This window comes from Protopterus annectens, chromosome 1.part1 (assembly GCF_019279795.1).
Source record: "Protopterus annectens isolate FY-2018-M chromosome 1.part1, PAN1.0, whole genome shotgun sequence".
NCBI classification, from domain to species: domain Eukaryota; kingdom Metazoa; phylum Chordata; order Ceratodontiformes; family Protopteridae; genus Protopterus; species Protopterus annectens.
Window position 1 is genome coordinate 462529872 of NC_056726.1, and position 23911 is coordinate 462553782.

Here is a 23911-nt window from a genome sequence, read left to right on the forward strand (position 1 = left end):
GGCAGTTTATTATGGTAATTGTTAACTCTAGCTGTTGCAGAATGTGAAAATGCTGTTAACGTGCTGGCCCAGTTTGGCTGAGTATAGAGAATGGATGTTACTGGTATGAATGAACTTCCAAAGGGTTTGACTAATATGCAGCACCAGTGGTGATCAGTGCAACATATTGGCATTAGTGTGAGTGGACTTTTGTGACTGACTTTGATGTAGTACAGAGGGGTGCTGCAGAGTTTTGATGTGAGTGGAACTCGGTGGGACAAGAGCTTGTCACAGTGCTGCATTGCAAGCTAAGTCTGCCAGCTGTTATACAGACCCTTGTTGCAAAGCAATGCTGTAACCAAAAGCCAGTCTGTCTAATGGAGCCAAGGAGTTATGCTACAACCAAAAACCAAATTTTCATCAGCAGGTTGTGTGCTGTGTACTGTAAGACCCTTAAATATCCTGTAGATTTTATTACAAGGGGGTAGAATATTGGCCTGTGTACCGTCATGCTGTGGAAAGAACTACCTATGCTTTTTATGGGGATCAGTATGGTTCCTATATGTTGTTCTTTTTCTTTCGGCTTTTCCCGGTTAGGGGTCACCACAGCGGAACTCCGGTCCGCTAATGACTGGCAGTAGATTTTCTTTACGGGTGCCGAGGTGCCAGCTCGGTGCCCAACCTTTAACAAAGGCATGCCCATTCTATGCATGTCTTTCGAATGCCACTCGACCGCGGGGAGGACATGCAGACTCCACACAGAAGGCATTCCAGCCGAGAATTGAATGGGAGAACCTCTTGCTGTGAGGCAACAACACTACCGCTGCAAATTCCTTGCTACACCCCTGTAACAAGGAGGTAATAGGAAGAGACATAAAGAGTGGGTTAGGTTTAGTTGTATTAGTGAAAATAGCCAAAATGTTTAATTACAGTATGCTTGAAAAATGTAAGTCTAGTGAGACTTCTGATGATGGAAGGTATGAAATTACTTCAGAGAAAATATTTTATAAAATAATTTAGCATTAAGGTTGACCTCTGTAGCACAGAAGTGATTTATTGCTGAGATTCAAATGGATTTTGAGTTGCAGAGATAATTAATTTTTCTAGGGGAGGGCAGGATTTATTTGTATTTGTTAACTGAGAATGCCCTACCCAGATGTTCCATTTTCAGTCAAGTCCTGAGAGATAACCCCAAAATAGACAAGTGTAAATTATGAAGTAAAATAACACAGGCATGCTTAACAAAAAGAAAACAAATAACAGGTTTAAGTTGAAGTATGTAACATAAGAAAGTTCTTAACTAAAACATGCAGCAAAACAATGCAATAGATTTTAAACCAGCAGAATAATGAAGTAACAGGTAACGTACAAATGCAATCAAAAACAAGAAAGGAGCCTGTGACCCTGTGCTATGGGGGAGTGATAGTTGAAGAAAATAGACGGCAATGCTGAATGATGCAAACGTGAACCTGAAAGATTTATGGAGTGGCAGATGTTCTGACCTTTTTGTAATAAACTTGCATTTTGTGAATTTTGTAGAGGGCAAGGTGAAGTGTGTATATAGTTTGACTTATGTAAGTTTGTCTTGCTTCCCCATAAATATCTTGAACCCCCAAAAATGTCTCATACCATTCATGGCCTTTTTTGTAAATGCCTTCTGTTCAACTGACATGTTCTTTTTCTTTCTTTTTTATTCCTTTAAATCAAGATTCACATCCATTTGAAAGAGGGGCAAGGTATAGATGGACTGGACACACTGAAGAACAAACCACAGTTACATAGCATCGTGGCCAAAAATCTTTGTCAGAATTCTTCTGGGAAGAATTATATAATTTTTACAGGGCCCAGTATTACCAGCCTGAACCTCTTTGAAGAGTTTGAAAAGCAAGGTTTGTATCTGATAATGCTGATGTTAGTTAACAGACTTTTTTCTTGACATCTATTCTCTTTTGGTAAGCTTAATTCACATTTTCTGATTATGGATCATAAGACTGTATTTTTGTAAGTCATGTTTAAGATAATACTGGGAATGGAAGTGATTTGTGTATTACTTTTCTAACTGTTCTTTACGTCTTGACTACATAAGATGTAAATATATACTGGGCATGCCTAATGTGGGATATCAAAAGTCTGACTTATAGTTATGTTCCAGGTGTAAATTAGAGCCAAAAGATCCTATGGTAATGTAGAAAAATGACAAACAAAATGCTTTTGTCATATTGAAGGGTTACTGAAATGTCTCCTCTGATATTCTGTAGTTCAAAACGATCTGTCTGCAAAATACAGAACTTCCTAAGAACAGGCCTTAACAAGCAGAATATCTTTCTTAATGTTACAAGAGTGATGTATCACAACAAAATCTAGCCTAAAAACATGAAGAAATGTAATTTGTTTGTGCTTTCTGTCCATATATATCACCAGCATCCCATCTGCAGGGAATCATCCATTCATCCATCCATCCATCCATCTATCCATCCATCCATCCATTTTCTAAGCCATCTGTCCTGGTGAGAGTCACTGCAGCAAGCTATCTACAGCAGACCAGACTTTTCTACCCCTAGCAATAGTCCCCAGATAATTACATGGGATCTTTCCATCATGCTGCGTGTCTGCCTTAGAGTATGCTCTCAGCCAACTATGCTTGATAGACCTTCTGACATCCTCATCAGATGCCCATAAAATGTCAGCTGATATTTCTCAATGTGGAAGAGCAGTAGCCCTATTCTGAGTTGTTCCCAGCCCTACAAACGATCTACGTTTCCATTGCTGGATGAGGGTATATGTTTGAGGGCTAGCAAGCAATTATTGGGAGAAGGCAGATGGCCTGATGGGGGTCAAGGTTATGGGGTGAAGGTTTTATTGAACTCGGATAGATTGGAGAAGGCAGAGTTGGAAAGAGGGACAGGTCAGGGATGCCCCTTGTCAGTGGGGGGTTGTTATAGATAGAAGAAGTGAATGTGCTTTAAAAGAGTGAGGAACTGACTGAGGGAGCAAAGTGAGTGAGGGGGTAGCTGTAGGTGGGATTCACTGTTTCAAGAAGATTTATGATATTGTTAGAAGATGTCAGGTGGCAGCTGCTGGAGAGTTTGGATAATTTTGTTAGATTTGGGTAGAAGTTTGGTTTGTGCTTTTATCCCAAAAAATCTGTGGTCTTAGTCACAGAGGATGGGCAGGGGAACTAGAATTGCTTTAGGTAATGGCAAGAGAAAATTATTTATTGCTAAAAGTGTATTTTAACAGTAGAATAGATAAGGGCCAAGAACTGGGCAGGTTTAAGGGAAAAAGTAGGAAGATGAATAGGCCAGTGGTTGGGTTGAAATATTACAGTGAAAAGGAGGGTTAGAGATGTTAAGAAGTATAGTTTTACAGTGTGTACTATATGTACCTAGGCAAATGGGGATAAACCTGCTAGAGAAGAGGCAGTTGTGTGTTAGGTTTGTTATTTAGTGGGGAGGAGAGGAAGGATTGCAAAGAAAAGGATGAGAGTGGATGAAAGGGTTAGGGGGAATGCCAGCCCTGGAAAGGTATGTAATAGCACTTAATGTGACACAGAGACTGAGAAGGTATGATGGTGGTGGCCTTTAGTCAGTGAGGTGAGAGGTGGTAGAAAGTGGGATTTGGGGGAGGAATTTTTCAAATGGAAAAATATGTACAAAATGATTAAGAACCATCTGGGGAAAGTGATAGATGGAGCTGATGGGGAGGACTTGGTACTTAGTATACTGAAAGGGAAGAAGAGGGAGAATTGAGTGGGATGCTGCATGGGTGGGCCTCAAGGTGGGGATAGGGGTAAGCAGAGTGAAGGATGTAACAAGAAGGTTAGGGAAGGGTGGGGTAATAATATTTAATGGTTTTCAGTAAGGTGAAGACTAGCTATGTTTTAATGGGCTGTTTGGCTCATGACAGGAAGTTTATAGGGACGATTAAGGAAGCACTAGCAGGAAGGGAATTATGGGAGAGTAATGAAGAGGGACAGAGGGAGATCTGTAGACATAGATAATGAGTAGATGAAGGTCAAAAGGGAGGAGAAGGGTGATATATAAATGTCTGGGTGAAGAGTTGGCAAAGATGGCTATGAAACATTATGATAATATTGAGCAAAGGACAGTAAGGTTTGGTTTGAGAGCAGTTTTTGGAGGAGCTAAGGATTGTTCCAAGGAGAGTGAGCTTGTGTGGGCTAGCAGGTAATTTCTACTGGTGTCTGTTATATAAATGGTTGAAAACCCCTGTATAGATAAAGAGACAGGTGTGGTACCCAGAGGATAAGTGCTAGGGGCAGATGAAAATTAGTGACATACATGGTGGGTGTGCATGGTAAGGCTGGTGTGGAAGGGATAATGAAGGTATAGGAAAAGATATATGGAAGCAGCATAGAGGGGTTGGTTGCAGGAGGATTCTGTCTGTTTGGAGTATAGGTGTATGGGAGAAAGGTGTAATTGTGTAAACTAGGTTGGTTGCAGTAGGATTCTGCCTCTTTGGAGTGTAGGTGTATAGGAGAATGGTGAAAGGGTATAAACTGGGCTGGTTGCCGGAGTATTCTGTCTGTTTGCAGTGTAGGTGTGTAGGAGAAAGGGTATAAACTGGGTTGGTTGTAGGAGGATTCTGTCTTTTTAGGGTGTAGGTGTATGGGAGAAAGGTGAGAGGGTAGAACAAGGTTACAGGTGGGTTGTGTCTGTTTGGGGTGGAGGAGGATGGAAGGAAGAAGACAGGCTAGAACCTGAGCTGATTGCGTAGGAGTATAAAGTGAGTGTTGGCTATAGGCTGACAAAAAGATGAGTAAAGGTGTTTGGGGAGCATGAGGAACAGTGGAGTAGGCCACAGGTGCAGAAAGTGTTGTTGACCTCAAAAGGCCAAGGGGTGGAGTAATATACCTGAGTAATTGGGTGTGAAGTGAAACTAGGGGTCAGAAGAGGGAAACGGGAAAAAGAAAGATACTTTAGTACTGTGTAAGAAGTTGGAGAGGAGAAGGCATCCATTGTTTGATTACTGGCTAACATGGCTCAAAAGGAAAGTGATGATATTTAAACAGGGACAAAACAATTAAAATGGGTGTCCTATTGATTGACATTAGATATTTGAACAATGTTCATAACGTTGAATATAAAAGAGTCACTGGTGTCCTGTGATGGCCAAACTCAGAAATGAACGAGAAGGTCAGTGCTGTGTTTTCCCCACCTTTTCCCTCTACTCCATGTTTGTGCAATTTGGAAGTTGGTGTATGTATAGCTCTGGGTTGTGGTGGCTTGTCCCCATGTCAGGGATGCAATGGGGCTTTGCTCTGTTGCAAAAAATGCTTTTGTGTTTTGCAGCCTTGGAAGTTTTGCTGTTTTGAATAGCAGCCTCCCAAGGTTTTAGATGTTTTGAATTTGAATAATCAAGGTTCAATTAAAAATACATGATAATTCAGATACTTTCCAGAAAAGTGAACACACAAAAGAGCAAATGATTTTTGTGGTGTTAAGTAAGAGGGAATGCTGAGAAAAGCAAGCACTCAATTTGTCTGTGTTTTAGCATGCTGACTGCTTTCTATGGATGACTGTGTTGCAGTAGAGCAGGAAATTTGCTCTTATCTCACTGTTCTGTGAGCTGGTATATATAATTAGCAGGTGGTATATATAATTAGCAGGGAGACTGCAGGTGCAGAGAGCCCCCCCCCTTGCAATAAATATTAATTTTTGTACTTTTCTATAATTTTAGATTCAGTCTAAAATTATTGGTGTTTTTATGTTTGTTATTTTCAGTTTGTATAAATTGATGATATAATCAATTAGTCATAGTGTGCCTATAACAAGGCATTGAATGCGGATTGGAAGCTACAAAATGACAGCTTTTTCATTGGTAGGATTACTGAGTTGGAGTTGGGTGGGATAGTAAGTAGGCTTATCTGGGGATAAGAATGTTAAATGTTGAGAATGATATTGTGTGCATTTTATACAGGTGGAACTGATCATTTAAGAGGCGTTGTGGAGATTATGTCTATGTATTACATTTCTAAAAGAGAAAACTAAATAAAATTTTATAGGAAAAAAGACACGTGTCTAACACAATCTCATAACTTTCAACAGTTATGCACCTTGAATGATGAGGCAGCCACTTAGTAAGGGAGTGCGGGACACCCTGTCCTAAATAAATGGCATGTGCTGTATGGATCTGTCTCTGACTTGGGAATGTAGGTAATCCATATTTGATTGAAGAACATTTTGAATCAGGTCTGCAGAAATATAGATTAAAGCAGCACAATAAAAATTATTTAGGAAAAACAAATTCATGTTATTAAGGCTGACTCGTTTTTAGACTATTTCTTCCTTGTCTTCTGTGCTAAGGTTAGTTGGAGACGTTTTTGGAGGAAAAGTGGTCTTTAAAGTCAAACTGCCATTGTGTCAATGGTATGTCCATGTTAATACTGAAAATGACAAACAGCAGTGTTGAATACCAAAATTATTTTCTGTATCATGCTAAGAAAAGAGCAGTTTCCTTAAATGTATTCATGGTATCAGCAAGTGTCAACAATATCGTTATTGTAAATGTAGATATGTGCATGTTGGTACAGCAGAAAGACCAATATAGACCTACCAAGAATTGCCAAGTTGTTGTGTCTTTCGGCTTATCCTGGTTAGGGGTCGCCACAGCGGAACTCCGGTCCGCTAATACTTGGTAGTGGATTTTTACGTGCCGAATTACCAGCCCTGACGCACAACCTTCAACAAAGGCACGCCCATTCATGCATGCCTCCACACAGAAGACGCTCTAGCTGAGAATCGAATGGGACAATGTCTTGCTGTGAGGCGACAACACTACCGCAGCACCAATTGCCAAGTATTGCTTGAAATAATTAGCCATGCGTCAGTTAAAGACAGGAACCAGTGTTGCTTCTTGTACTGTGCAAGTATTTCTGCTTTAAAACTGAATTACCCATGGAAGTATTCAAAGGAGAATATGAATCTCCACTGAAGTAAGATCATAATTAAGTGATTTAAGGACATTGCTCTTCTTGGTAAGTATTAATGGATGGCGCAGTGGTGCAGCAATAGCATTGTCGTCTCACAGCAAGAGGTTCTCTGATTTGATTCTTGGCTGGAGTGCCTTCTGTGCATGTCCTCCCTGCATTCATGTGGGTTTCCTCCGGGTACTCCAGTTTTCTCCCACATTCCAAAAACATGCATCTGGAGCTTTTCTCCCCGGGCCTCCACTGAAAGTTGGCTTTGTTCCAAGTAGGACTTTCCAGGTTAACAAATGTTAAATAAAAAAAATAAAATAAATAAAAAAGGTAGCTGGAAACAAGACTTTTAAGTTCTTTATTTAATGACATCATTGACATGGTTCCAAAATGTATAAGGTCTGTAACATACACAAAGTTAAGGCATGCTGCTACAAAAATTCTTTTATTTTTCAAATGACTGCTGCCTTTGGACTATACAGAATGTCAAACTGACCTCTAGAGGCATTACTTCTGAGAAAATCTACTGCCAGTCCTCTAGACAGAATAAAAGATAATGATTTACATTTCTGTTTTGGATGGATTTGAAAATAATTTACTCTGACTGCACTAACTTTTAGCTGTAATAGGTGTGGCCATGATTTTGAAAGAAGAAGACACATGAACTTTGTCTGGTGATGTATGCAAATCTCAAAGTACACAAGCCTTCTTGAACTGTACCCAGCAGCATGTACAAATGAAAACAAACTTTCCTTACTACTTTTCTTCTGAGCAATAGAGTTAAGTATAAAGTGATGGACCACATTGTAAAAATACAGCATGCTCTGCTGCAAGCCTCACTTTTCTTTAGTAAACAAAAGCCTCAGAATGCTGACAGAGAGAAGAAATGTTAACAGACAAATCCCCACAAACGCATAATGGAGGGATACTCAGAAACAATGAAAATATGTCTGTGCTGCGATAAGTAGCATTGTCAAAGCTGTGCAATGCTGTCCAGTGATGATTAGGTATGCGCAAGTGTTTACATAGTATTGACATGCTGTGGCTGTGTCATAATGAACGTGGCACTCCAGGCACTGCACAAAAATGTAGAATGCATTATGAAAGGTCACGTAACCCAGGGCATTTTGCATGCAGGCTGACTGCTCAATCCCATGCACATTTACACTTGCAATGAAGCACTGCATATAGGTTACATGGGTGCAGCTGGTAGCCATACAAGAGCTACATAGCACAGTGCTTCATTTTATAGATTGGAAGGAAATGGTATGACAACATGGTCAGAAATGGGGTAGACCAAGCAGGGGAACATACACATGGACAGAGGAAATGGAAGACCGTTATGGGGTTGGTGGTAAGGGTATTCTTTTTTGTGGGATAGATGCCCATTTTTTATTTTTTGAGGAAAAAGGACAGATAGGGATGGAAACACTGGGAATTTATAGGTAGAAAAGGGGGTGTAGGGATGTCAGCAGGTTTAGACACACAAATATATAACACAGAAAAAGACTGACATGGCAAGTATTGATACAAAAGGAGGGCAAAGTGAAGATATGCAGACAGACAGAGGGTGGACATCTTGTGATAGGCAGGACTGAACAGCAAACATGGGAGGGTCAGTGATACACAAAGAAGGGGAACACCAAGATGGGGGGATAGTGTGCGGTTAGCACAGCCTGCCAGGCTGGCCTAGAGAGGACCCCCCCCCAAAAAAAAAGCTCAGTCACCTCTGTATCTGACAGCATGGGTAGGCTTCACAGCTGGTGGCCCAGTATTTAAGGCTAGAGTAATATACAACATTGCCAACCACTTAAGAATGTTCCCCAAAGTACCACTACATATATTAAGCTGACAATCAACCCCAGCCCTGATTAGCTGCTGCATATCCCACCAGGTGACCCAGGAGGACCCGTCCATTCCACTCCTCAATGAAGAGTCTATGCCTCCCAATGAAGATTCAGCAATGGAGGTCACCAGAAAGCCTTCCAGGTCACCTTCCACAGGATGACCATCATCACTCTGCAGAGAGGTTGTCATGCGGACTGCTGGGATCTGGCATTTGGTGTGATGGATGATATAGTGTGCGTTGGCCACTGCCTCACCACTGCCTACTCCATAGTTGATCCGGCAGGAAAAATTTAAATAAATGGAGAAAACCAAAACAAAGCAACATCATTAAAAGAAGATTGTGACAGAAAAAGAGAACAGGACACCAATAGCAATGGTCAATATTATGTGGTGCATTTATTAAGACAGGTCCTGCAGGGAGGAAAAAAGTCAGAGCAATGAGTGTGGCTAACACCAGGGGGAATGAATGGTGGTTTCAGTGTCACTGGTGTGAGACAGTGGGATATGATATGGGTGTAAATCAGAGCAATGACTGTGGCTAACACCAGGGGGATATGAATGTTGGTGTCAGTGTCACTGGTGTAGGACAGTGGTATGTGGTATGGGTGGAAGCCAGTGTGCATGCAATGGACAGCAAAGCAAGGAAAAGGTAATTAAACTTACTAATAAAATGGTGGCTGCTGTGTAAAACAGAGATTTGTCAAGTTGTCAAACACAGAATGGCAGATGTAGGAATGTATGGTTTCAGAGTGGGACAGTGGCACAAATAAAATGCTTAATAGCAGCAATAGTAGTAAACAATGGAAAATTATGTAATGTAATAATCTAAAGGAAAAATAAGCCTTACTGCAGGGGGTTTATAGATTCAGTACAGTTGTCAAATGCATGCAATTTCAGAAATAATTGTCACAGTGAAGGATATAAGCACAGTTACAAATACATTAATAAAAAAACATAGCTGTCTTACTAATCCTGAATATTTGTGCAATACTTACTGCAGGGGGTTTATAGATTGCCCATACATGTCAAGCAGAGTGCCTCTTTGGACCTCTTCAAGAGGAACCTTGACGTTTGGATGGATGAAAGGAAATTCACCCCAGGGATCACGTCAGTCGCCCTGCTAGACAGGGGTCCAGGAAAGTAAATAATGTGGGAAGAAATAGCCAGGGAATTGTTATGGCTAGGCTTGTATAGGCCCTAGGGCTGATAGCCTAGAACCAACCTATGAACCTATGAACCTAAGTACAGTTGTCAAATGCATGCAATTTCAGAAATAATTGTCACAGTGAAGGATATAAGCACAGTTACAAATACATTAATAAAAAAACATAGCTGTCTTATTAATCCTGAAGATTTCTGCAATAGTGAAGTCTTAAAATGGAAGGAAAACTTGTTTGTTGGCGAGATAAGAGGAACCTGTTTGTTGCTAAGAGGAATCTATCAGTCTATCAAAGGCATTTAAATTAAATGCTGTTTGTTAGAAGAAAAATTGCTGAAAAACACCTTGGGTGACCTTTGAGGTTGCACCTTTCCCCACTGTACTGCAACATTGAAAATGATATATACCTCCCCTTGTGGGTGGTGCAGGGTGGGGCTTGCCCCCTGCAAAAAAAAAAAAAACTTTTTGTGATCACCAAAAGTGATTCTTCAGCTTTTTTCTCTACCAGAAGGCATTTGATTTGAATGTCTTCAGTAAACTGACATGAATCTGTGATAAACAGGTTAAGTACAGATTCACTTCTGACAGTAATACAGTACACTTATCCCACTGCTTGGAGAGTGTGCCCTACCTCATTTGCCAGACATGCCTGTTTTCTGCCATTTTGTTCAATGCAAAACACAAAGAGCACTTTAATTTGTGCAACATTCCCATGACAGCAGAAATAGTCTACATTTTTAAGATGCTCTGAACAATGACTCAACAAAATGACATATTATAATATGGAGAGTGTCTGTCCCTAACCTTTTCTTCCCACTAAAACAGAAAGTTTTGGTAGTGCCTCTTTAGATCTCCATATTTGTGCTGGTAGTGCTTGCCAGAGAGGACTATGCTGGGTATCAATCTTATACTGGGTACTTAGTAGCTGTCCCACAGCAGGTGCTCTCTTGTTGCATGTGCAGTAGGTGCAGAAAGAGCTTGCTTTCCTTGCTGTACCCCAGTTAGATCCCGCAAAGGCCATGTTCATTTGCTGGCTCAATTAGAGGAATGAAAATGGTAGCTGGGGTGCAGTGCCACATGCTATATACACAACATGATGTGCTTTGACAGGCAGTGCAGTAGTGCAATGCCCATCTATGGCAGCATGATGTCAGTAGTCAGTAGAGTGGAGCATGGTAACAAGTGCATGGCCAGGCTTCACAGGCACGTGCACACCTTATGTGATCTCTATGCCTGAGCACAACTGACAGGCAGCTGGGTAGCATAATGACTGTGGCCATTAGTGCTATGAAAATGTTTAGTAGCATGGCCAGACTACAGAGATGCACACACCTTAATTGGTCACAGTGTTCGTGCATGAGGTGGATGAAGCCGCATAATGCAGAATAGGATATGATACATGTTATGTTACTGGTGCAGTTCACAGAATATCATGCAGAATCAACTTATTGACATAATTGTCATGCTACAAGTCCCTTTATAGTATAATAAACAGTGTGGTCACCATATTGCAAGAGCCTGTACTGTAGACACTGACTAAAGAACACAGAGGATAATGGAGAAAACCAGCATATAGGGCATGTGACAGCAGACAGATGTACTGGTAATGTACACCACATTACAGGGACAGATCCATGGTTTATGGGTGGCACATGGAGCTGTCACAAATATAGGTATCGCTGTGTGCTAACAATACAATGGCCATGCCAGGAATATGGCAGATTGTCTTGGGTGGGAGGCAGACATAGGGCACATGGAACAGGCACTGGCAAGGACACAATGAACTGTCAAGAGCTACTAATGTTCCCTTGATGAGGACAGCCACCCATGCCTCACTGTACAAGCACAAAAGGTTGATTTCCTCGAGACAGCTGCAAAAATTATGAGAAACAGGCAACATAGCTTGCATACCCACCAGAGGTGGGAGTCAAGGGAGAATGCAGAGACGCTATATTGCATATCCACATAGAAGGGGTTGCTGGGCCTGTAGTGCAATGGCTATTCACGTTGTTGTATGCACTGGTGCAAAAGGAAGTGTATGTGGACCATTTGCCCCCACAAATATTCTGGCACAGTGGCATAGCTTTGTCATAGCACTACACAAGGGTATTTCCATTACAGGTGTGGTGAGGGCACTAAGGTGGCAGTTGTGGTGCTCTCTCTCTCTCTCTCTCTATGTGTGTGTATATATATATATACGCGCACACACACACACACACACACACACACTCACTCTGACCCATGTGTGTCTCACTTGTGTACTGGAGTGGAGATAGTGCCAAAAGAATATCAACACATGGAAAAATTTACCCCATGCGAGACTAAGATACTGTTGCAGGTCATATACACCCATGACAGGAGAATCCTGGAGAAGGTTAATGAACCAAGTGTGGCAGGAAATTATATTTCAAATAATTGCTGATGGTGGACATCCCAGGAGGATCTCAGGGTTAACATCATGATCTCCTTCCCCTTTTAAGATTAGGGCATAAGAAATAGTTGCATTGGGGTTGGCCACTGGGGATAATCCAACAAAGTGTTGCCAGCTGATGGAAACTGAGCATTTCCTTATAACACTCATTGGAGAGGCTGACAGGACACTAAATCTGGGTGATGGATTGGGTGTAGTAGATGAGCTGATGAGGACTGCCTGAGAGTGTCTGTTGGGGATGCATATATGATATTGGTAGCACAACAGTCTGATATACCTACGCTTGACCTTGTGCATTACTGTCAATCAGGAACATCGGGGCTGCAACTGCAAACAACTGTAGCACAATTTACAGCTGGCCACCTGTCCCTGCATCAGTTGAGTTTTGTGACATGCCTTTGCAAACGCACTTTGCCTTGCACCTCTGCACAGTATACTCACACATTCCATACTGCATTTCTGTCATCCAGTGTCATCAGGCATACAACAGACACATACTGAACAAACAGGGACGAGAACATTCTCCTCCCCACAGCTGAGCCTGCACACCTTAGAGGCTGTGCATCCCTCAGATACTGGCTTAATTTGTGCTGCCTGTGTACGTGTGGGACTTACATGGCAAGACATCCACCATTAAACACAGGTGATGCAGGAGGTTTACCCTGGGCTTTCACACTTCCTGATATGTATGTGCTCATTGGCTGTGTGTATTCGCATCATATAGCTGTCTGTCTGAGGTCCAATATTGGGGGTCATACATGATCAAACTTATGCAATGTAACATTATCTGCATGCTTTAACAGGTTCCACTGGGAGAGGATCTAGCGCTACAGGTCTGCACATACCTGAAGTTAGAACAACTGTAGAAGCTGAAAATGATGCTGTTGTGCACATGGCACACTGTACAAACACAGTGGCACTGTCAGGAATGTTAACAGTGTGGGGGGGGTCATTCCCTTCACTCACAGTTGAGGGGGGTGTGGAGGCCTAGGATTATCCTCCTGCATCACCTGCATTTAATGGAGGATGTCTTGTCCATGTAAGTTCCACATATGGTACACATACAGCAAAAATGAAGCCAGCATCTGAGGGCTACACAACCTCTGGAGGTGTGCACACATGGCATGGGGTGAGGTGCATTGGTTCTCATCAGCAGCCTGACACTCAGATATTCTGTGTGGGTGTTGCACTCTTGGCATCAACAAGTGCATGGACAGGGCTGTAATCCAAACACAGATGGATTCTAATCTGACTGTGTCAAAGGCTCAGTGCTGCATGGCCTGCATTAAGATGCCTATGGCCTCCACGAATGCTTTCAGGTATTGCATGGAATGCAGGCATTGTCATCTTACTTTGCAGTCATAATTAGGTTCCTGCAGCAATTTGCAAATGGCAGCCTTAGCTGAGATAGGAGATATTTCCACACAGCAGATGTGCATGACCACTTTGTATATATGTCTGGCTCCATCATAGCCCCCATTCTTGTCCATGATCAATCACACAAACATGGACAACGCTCATCTGGCTACACCTTCACATCTGTCTCTGGGTGTGGATGATCGCATGCATGTGACTGACACTCTCTTGGCTCAGCCATTGCTTCAAGGCGTGACTGTGAATGATCACATGGATGTGGCTGACAGTCTTCTGACTCCATCAGTGTGCCCACCCCTGCCTGTAAATCACACTGAGGTGCACAGCATTCACCCAAGCTCCACTGTGGCACCACCCAACAGCCATCCTACTCAGGGTCACTCACTTCCACAGTGGACCACTTCCCATATAATGTGCTCCAAATGACAACCACCCCTGGCTGGACAGGGTATAGTGGTAGCTGCCCACCTACTAGTACCACACAGTAGCAGGAGCTATAGTGGCATTCTTGCACACTTGTCCAACATGTATGGCCTCCTCTGGAGAACACCCCTGGAAGATCCACAACATCAACCAACCATGATCTCTGACACCCCACAATCCCCTAGCCATATGCAGGATTGTTGCAGGTTCCACCTATGACTTTTCTACTTGTTGTAGCATAGTTGTCCCTTACCACTGTGTTCCACTCTTTTGACTGTACCCTGACCACCCCTCTGGCTCACTTAAATATGGTAATGCCTGAAGCACAGCATAGTCAGTTCATGCACTGTACTACATAGCCTGGGTGTATAAATGTATGCATTAATTTTGCACTGTGTTTGTCCTGGTGTGGCTTCTGGTTGTAGACCAAATGCTGTCTCTTTGCCAGTAGCATAAATATTGCACCCACATCTCCCTTTCATGGGTGATCACTGCATCCCTGGTCCATCATGGGCCTCCACAGTTCCCTTAGCTGTAGAGAGGAGAATATCCCCCCTACTGTTAGTCCTGACTCCTCAACCAGTTCTTCTTCCACTTCTGGTATGCCAGCCAGTGCTACAGCCTTCCCCTTGCTGTATCTTGTTTTTGTAGCAGCATGTTGTGTGGCATGGTGCACACCACAGATATCTTGCTACATGTCTAAGGAGCATACTGTAGTGCACCAGCAGATATGTGTAGGCAGCAGAAGCAAGATTACAGGACTCTGAACACATTAAGCAATGTTCACTGTGCAGTGTTGAATGTCATCTTCACCTCTGTCTGGGGGCTGCGGATCAAGGTCATCAGCCATGGCTCCAAGCATATATATGCAGCATCACTTGTATCACAATTGAAATATCATTATGAGCAGTCCATTACCTACAGTCATGTGACCAGACCATCATGGGCTCTAGAGCTGTCAGCCTGTGCACCTACTAATTAAATGACCCTGTGGAAAGTTCCCTGGCATGGAATGTTTGTATACGGCACATGTATGTCAGAATCATGGGACCTGCCTGGATAGTGCACAGGCACATTGTATATATTACTGTGCGCACTACATACCATATGGCAGTTGATTGAGTGAAAACCCTTGGTGACCTCTAGGACTTCAGGAAAATTGTCTGTGTTGCAGAATGCCCACAAAGTGATGGTGGTATCCTCTGCTACCTGCAGAAATGAAATATGCTTCTCCACTTGTTTTAGCATCATATCTAGGAAGTGGTGTGGGATTCATGAGGTTGAGGCCTGCAAAACCTCTACTGTGTCTGCTGGTGGAACACTGAAACATTTCCATAGCAAAAGTGGTTAATGTTACACACATACTTTCATGCCTTTTGAGACAGACATTCCATACATCTTGCTTGATCCCATGTGAGGATGGCACCAGTCAATCAGCTGCTGTATGATATCTGTAACCACACAGTAGTGGTCATCTATGTCCCGATCTTTCATGTGATGGTATGTTAGCCACCAGTGGACCCTTCTGCAATGTAGAGAGTGGTGGTGGTATCCAATATTGCAAACATGGGCATTGACTGGCTAAATAAATGCTACTTCTATCATTTTAGCATGAATGATACGCTTGTTCACCAACAAATGCTATTGTACAGAAAAAATGATTGCTGAATTTCATTGCACACATTTTATGTTTCTGAATTATACCTGCATGTTTTTTTTTGTCATTTTTCAGATGTCATAGCTTTCATTTGCATGTTAACATTCATTTGCATGTCATTGTGTGGTCATTAGTATATGATGCATGTAACTATTTTTCATGCTAGTGAGATTACACCACTTATCTCTCTGAATCTCAACCATCCTGCGCATCACTGCTGTCGGAGCTATTTTGCGTACTGCAGTGTATTACTTGGTTATGAATACCAACAAGATTTGAAAACCATCCAGTATTCTGCAGATAAGTGGGATATTCTTGTTTCAAATGGTGAGTGGTGTATGGTCGTATCCACTACTGTGGGTAACTATATCCTGTAATTGGGTGACTTTTGAAATTTTAATAAATGCAACTCTGATCCTTGAAACAGAAGAACCACGTTCTAAGTCTGACAATGCAGTACCTTGGCTTATTCCCCATAATCAAAGCTATACTGATCTTAGAATTAGAAAATGTGTAGTTAGCAGATGTGTTTGAGAGGTACAGTGGGACAACAATCCTTGTGTTTTTTAAAACAGTCAGAAGTCTGAGGTGTGCACAGTGAATAAAATTACTGAAATTGATGAGTTTGGCAGTGGTCTGTTTTGACGATGACTGTGGACAGGAGGAGTAGGAATTGCATTGTTTATAAGAGTATCAAATTGGCCATAATTTTTTTTTAACTTTTCATAAGAGTCATCATCAAGGCACATAACCCATCAAAAAGATAGTCAAGTGTACTAAGCAGTTGACAACATCTAAATGTGATTTTATATTTGTGATGTTTCAAGATCTAACAAGAGGTCACAACCAATGGTATTTGTGTGTATCTGTACATAGACACACGTGCGCACGTCCACACACACATACACACACACATATATATATATATATATATATATATATATATATATATATATATATATATATGGGCACAATCTGTTTCTTCGACTGGGTTGTGGTTGACTGGTTGACTTTTGAACTGTAGGTCACAATCCAGTGAACCTCATTTCAGGAACTGTAAGGAGGGGAGAGACCTGGATTTGCCCTCCCCATTGCAGGACCCATGTTAAAACCTGTTCCTGAAGTTCTGTATGTTGAGGTTTACTGTTCTGACTACAATATACTTGACTAATATGTATAGACAGATACACAGATATATTTTTTTGTGTTTATTTTAACTACAAGTTACTGCTGTTTTGTCAGGGCTCCTCCAAGCCAGCTATTTAGATACCTTCAGTCTCTTATTGCTGGCTCAGTTCACAATTTGAATAGACAAAATGATTCATTAAAGTAACATGTTTCAGAATAATGTTGTCTTTCTTATGGGTAGTATCTGTTTGGGGAAGCTCTTGCAGCTTTAAAACTACTGCTCACACATCTTCATATCATAGCCAGCTCCAAAGCTAGCTATGAAAACAAGATTGCCACTGATTCTAAGGACAACCACAAAGCATTCTAGAGCTGTGTCAAGAATCTCAATGGCAACACTCAGATCTGCTCTGAGTTACAGCACAATGGCACAAAAATTACAGAATCAACTGATATTGCCAACATCCTGGCAGATAGGTTCAGTGCTAACTTTACCCCCCTCTCACCCCCTAAAGGGCCCATATCTATACAGGAAGAATGCAGAGTCCCTGTAATCACAACTTCACAGGTAAAAGAAGCACTCTCTAAAGCCAAAAACACAGCATCCACGGGACTGGACAACATCCCAGGCTGCGTTTTACACGAACTTCAGAACAAACTGGCTCCCCACCTAAGCACCATGATCAATCATAACCTCACGTCAGGCTTTATGCCCACTGAATGGCGCACAGCAACAGTTATCCCACTCCACAAAAGGGGAGCCACCACTGATCCTGGGAGCTATCGCCCTATTAGCCTGACGAGCCTATTCTGCAAGGCCATGGAACGTATCATCATGGAATTCATAAACAAAGACATTGATAACCTCCAAACTCTGGACTCCACCCAGTTCGGGTTTGTGAAAGGCAGATCTTGCCTCCTGAACCTGGTAGACTTCTTTGAGGCAGTCACCAAAGCCGTAGACGAGGGTAAGGTGGTTCACACAGCCTATCTTGACCTCGCCAAAGCTTTCAACACCATCCCCCATTCTGGAATTATAGCTAAACTCACTAAATTAGGTATAAATCCCTATGTCACAAGATGGGTTGCTAACTGGCTCACTAACAGAACCCACACTGTAAAGGTTGCAGACTGCAAATCTGACTTCAAACCGGTGACAAGTGGAGTGCCACAGGGTTCAGTCCTGGGACCTCTCCTGTTTGGTATCTACTTCTCTGAAGTACAGGCTACCACAGAAGGCCTCTGGCTAATGAAGTTCGCAGATGACTGCAAACTAGGAGCTATAGTCAAGTCCCCAAATGATGTGGACATCCTACAGAAGGGCCACACTGAGACGGATGCCTGGTGTCAGAGCCATGGCCTCAAGCTCAATGCCAAAAAGTGCATTGTTATCCCCTTTGGTAAAAACTCTGTACCCATGAACTACCACATAGGCAGCAGTCTTCTTAACACCGAATTTGTGATAAGAGACCTTGGGACCCAGGTGGACAGTAGTCTCTCCTTTGATAATCATATTATCACAGTAGTCAGGAAATCCTTCTACATAGCACACCTCATCACAAAAAGGGTTCTCATCCAGGAAAAAAGAGGTCATTGTTCCCCTCTACTCGACACTCATTAGACCCATTATAGAGTACAATGCCCCTTTTGGAATGTACCTCACAAGACATCTGCAGCAGCTGGAAAGGCCACAGAAGTAACTCACAAAGAGAATTACTGGCCTCAAACAGATGCCCTACACTGAACGTCTCTAAAAACTCCAGCTTTACTCTGTAGCATATTGCCTACTCCGAGGTGATCTCTGCCTAACATATAAAGCAATGTCAAACCCAGAGCTGTTGGACATGCTACACCTAAAGAAATCCCAATCCCTCTGAGCTACATGCTCTAGGGACTTAAACCTTGTCACCACAATAAACAGGACTTGCTGGAGGGATAGATTCCTGTCCCAGAGACTTCCCATACTCTGGAACAAGCTACCCATCTATGTCAAGCAAAGTTCCTCATTAACACTCTTCAAGAAAAATCTTGATGAGTGGATGGGAAATAGGAAATACACCCTGGGGATCACTTCTGTGGCTCTGCTCGACAGGGGCACAGGAAATTAACTTTCTTGGGTTGGCATAAGCCAGGGAACTTTGTTGGCTAGGCTTACTTAGGCCCTTGGGCCGATATCCTAGTACCTACCTATGAACCTATAGATAGAAAAGTGTCTTTTGTCTTGGCTCAGGGCATGGATTCCATGACAGAGAACAGCCCCCCCATCATGCTTCAATCTGGAGTAATCTAATCCTTTATGAATGCTCATAGACACATTCTGTATTATATTAAGAAGGCATACCATCTAAGTGAACCCATCATTTTATAGTTTTAGAACAGACTGTAAGTTCTAACTTTCATTTGATAACCTGTCTTGTTATTAGCACATTGTATAATTTTTCACTTCATAATCCTACCTACAACGTTGTTTGCTACTGTAGTACACTGTACTATATATTAGTAAGTGTGCTAGTTCCCATTGTATTGTTGCAACCTACCTAGGAATACAAGTATTGTAAATGTATATTGGTCATCTATCTCCAGCAATTCTGTATACCAGTAGTTAGTCACTTCCACTATGTAAGACTGAGAGTAGAGCTCCTGAAAAAACTTTGGTTATTATGGCAGCTTGAATCTTGCATATAACTTATGCGCTAATAGCACAGACAAAAAGCACACGGTACCCTCACCCCCAAAACTTATGTACACCAATTCCACAGTTGCACAACACTGGAGAAAAGAGATACTCCCCTAAAAAGTATACAGCTGACTTAAGCAATCACTGTGTTTGTTCTGAAATGAGAAAACACTTTATTTCCAGAAAATTACTGATTGACACACTACAGGTTAGCTATAATTAGTCTGATACATAGCATAATATACTATTAATCTATTGCACTAATGCTAACTCTGCACCATAGTGGATAATCTAGCACTGCTTTTAAAACTACACACATTGCAGCTTAGTGTTACAGTCTCTCTTCAGAAGGCAGTACAGTTGTGTCAGATAATTTACCATTATAACAGACCTTCGCGAAGAGATCACTGCAACCGCAAAGCTACCTTCCTCCTTTTCCCTGATAGGCAGTGGTGCATAATTATTGTGGATTACTTTTATTTCATTAACTAATTAATCAGTTCAGTAATTTATTCTTTCATTCACTCACTCATGAGTATATTCTTAATCCATTTTATGGTCATGTAAGGGCTGGGGCCTATTGCGGCAGTCAGCGCCAGGCAGAGAAACATAGCCTGGATGTAGTGCCAGCCCATTACAGGATGCACAAAAACATTTACTGATATATGGCATGTGTACTTACACTATGAAGGAAGAATGCCAGTTAAAAACCTATGAGGACACAGGACTGACAGGCAAATTCTAGACAGAAGGCATCCCTGTTGATAAAAGACCTGGAGAACCAAGCTGTGTGAAACATCAGTGTTAAATGCTACACCGCTCTATTTCCTTTGCTTTCTTTAGAATGATGCAGATATATTTTGCCTCTTCTATTGACACCATATTTGGGTGTTTGTATATGTGTATACACAAAACCCACACACAGACACACACACACACCCACATACTCACACATGCACACACACACACACACATATATATATATATATATATATATATATATACACACACACACACACACACACACACACACACACATATATACATATACATACATATATCATAAGGAATTGAATGCAGTCAACATTTGTTCAAGCTTGAAACTTAAAATTTATTGTAGGAAAATAAACAATTCTGTTATAAACAGTGACAGGTGGAACTTAAACTTTTAAAGGTCACAGCTTTGTGACTGACTAAATAATAAAATAGGTATTCTGTAGTCCAAAAGGACAGTTTTGAATGAAAAGTAAAACTTTTCTTTTTACTGGTCAGCTTTGAAGTGCAAACCAAGCAACATTTAGCAGTATGGTTTACCAATGCTAACTGTTCTTTCATCATTTCTGATCAGGGAACCGTTGTCTGCAGCAATACAAGTAAGTAACATTTCACAACAGTATAAACAAATTGCTTTCTGTTTCTGTGCAGCACTACAAAGTAATAGTTCACAATCACACACATAATTTATTTACATCGCCTTCAAAATCGTATAATTTCCTCCTTTTTGGTCTCGTTCAAGTGAGGAACGTAAGTTAAATGACTGGCATCTGGTTTCCAACTACACGTGTTAAAACTCAAATGAAAAAGGCAAATATGCAGGATTTTCTATTACAAAAACTTCCCATCGGTGACCATTTTGGCAGTGTAAAGGTTAGTTCAAACCTCCATTGCAACAACAGTATTTGACTTTGTACCTCATATAATTTCTGGGTTAAAATCAAAGTGCACACCATATAATGAGATCAGTTGGATAATCCTCAGGCACATTTTAAAATAATGAAATAAAGTTTCCGACCACTGGTTCAGACAGTTAAAACCAACAAACAAGGGAAACACAAGTCTTATGTTGTTGACTTTAACACATACAAAAAGTGTTTTACAGTAGACCAACAGTCCTGGTAGTATGGATACCTTGAGGCAACAGTTCATTCTAGTCAGGTGAAAAGTCTTCCTTCCCCTCACCACTCCAATAGGATATGTGGTTTCCAGTCCTTTCACCCTGTCAAGGTACATGTATCCCAACAGCAGTATACGCTTCTGTTCTTCTGTGATCTGCATACCCCCAAAAGCACACTCAATAGGTCTCTTTGACTCTACAACTTTTGCAATTGTACTTTTGGCCACTAGTTGTATAGGTAGCCATCTCACTCCCTGTATTTAATTACTTATCTACCAGGTAAAGGCTTAAAGAGCCAGCTACCTACCATATCCCTTCCAAATTTTAACACCTGTAAGCATTTTAAAATAATGCCCTGAAATGTTCTCAGGATCCTTTTTATAATGAATGTTTGAAAAGGTTATAGCAGTTAGTGTGTATGTGCTAGTGTTCACGAGCTGGTGTTAGAGTAAGGGTTATGTAAGGGGATAGATTTACTTTTTTGTGTGTTTGGTGTTGTGCATGTTCTGTGTCCTTGTGTCTTGTATAGGATTTTTAGTAATGTAATGTGTAAGATTATGGTTAGTTGCAGCACAGGGTTAATGTACGGTTATGGGAAGTGTTAACACACATGAGTGTTGCAGGAGGGAGAAAAGAATAGAATCCACATCTTGAAAACATAACTAATTTGTTCAACCATTTCACTGTCTGAAAATATGATTTTTACTTATACAATCCTGCTTGTGTTTGCTGAAAATGGGACCAATGAAAGCTTGAAAAATGAGGTTATGATCTGAGGTTTGTTAAAGCTTGAAAAATGAGGTTTTGATCTGGGGTTTGTTTACTAAACTGGAAAAATGAATGCACATCCTTGCAGGTACATTGCCTCTAACTGGGAGAGCTAGAGACACTGCAGTGGAAATTTCAGCCTAAGATTTTAGCATAGATGAAGGCACATTCACATCAATAAGTAGGTAATGCTATGTTATTGAGAGATAGAGGAATATCTAATTTATGAGGTCTAATCCAATGTTCATGAGATTATCACAGACACAGTTTCTGTGGTAGATTATGTAACTGATTTCGGGCAAAGATATATACAGATCTTTCAATAATAATATGGTAGTCCCAGATACAATGCTTACTGTCAAGCTGTTAAAAGCATGTTGAAGTGCGAAAGATTGGGGGTTAGCATTAACAGCATGCACTGACCTTACTTTTGCTCAGTGAAAACAGTCCTAAAGAGCATTTTCATAGAAAAGGTATCAGGCACTGTAGCAGGCATTAGCATAAATGAGGACACAGCATTTTTTACAGGGGTGAAGAGAAGCGGCAATTTGGGCTGACAAAAGAGCTCAGTGAGACTGCCATTACTAGGTACTGATTCACTAGATAAGTGTGGCAGATGATCCAGATTTGCTGCTTATCTGAACTCATAACTGCGCTAAAGACTGTCCAAACAGATGAACAAGTTAAAATAATGGTGCAAAGCAAAATAACTGAAGATATAGAGGAATGCCACATATCTTTATTTGCCAAAGATCTGGTTTCAGATGCAGATATATGTGAAGTAGAGTCTCTTGGGTCACCTGTGTTTGATACTGCATGCACACCACACTATAGGTGGATGAGTCAAAGTGAGGGAGAAAAAATATTGAAAATCGATGCACCTAGCGGTAGGGCTTTTGAGTCTGGCAGTGGAAAAAGTCAGCAAAATTAGAACATGTTAACAGTGACACTCATACAGAACTCATTTCCAGATGAGATACTTGCGCTGCTAAGTAAGATATCCTTAAAAGGGCAGAAATTGTCCTGATCTGGACATGGAAAATGGCAAAGCAGTGTTGTCTGAATAACCAATGGCTCTTGAATTGATGAGCTCCGGACATTATTGTGTCAACATTATACATGAGAATGCTAAGGAGAGTCATTGTGAGAATGATATCCTCACTGTTTCAGAGGAGAAGAACCTAAAGGTTTTAAAGAAACTGTGCACTCAGTTTGGGTATGCTTCTGTGCACAGACTACAAAATATGCTTTGTAGTTCGGGAAGCAAGGACCCTGAATATATTTCTGCTTTGAAACAAATTAACAGTTGTGAAGTTTGCCAGTTGTGTAGCTGACATAACCCTAGGTCTGTAGTTGTCATGCCTTTGGCTTCTGAGTACAATAAGACAGCTGCTGTGTATTTACACAAACTTTACTCTTGCATCTGGTTCCTTACATGGTTCAGTACCAGAAGCATTGCATCAGCAAGTCAAATGGCATCTGAAATACTTGATTTAGGGATCTAAACCTCTTCTGCAATTTTAACAAAATGGTTTGTAGGGACAGGTGTATTTTGCAGAAGACACCTCTGCTGTGGAACAAACTCCTCATTCACATAAAAACAAAGTTCATCCCTGTCCATTTCCAAGCACAATTT

General features: G+C 41.3%; 1 protein-coding gene across 1 annotated transcript in view; it reads left to right on the top strand.

The window, feature by feature from the left end:
- Positions 1-23911, top strand: part of PGBD5 (piggyBac transposable element derived 5) — a 699910-nt gene that overhangs the window by 502695 nt on the left and 173304 nt on the right. Inside the window, exon 4 of the mRNA XM_044076084.1 lies at positions 1688-1868. Coding sequence (XP_043932019.1) covers positions 1688-1868 — 181 coding nt within the window. The remainder of the gene's footprint in view (positions 1-1687; positions 1869-23911) is intronic.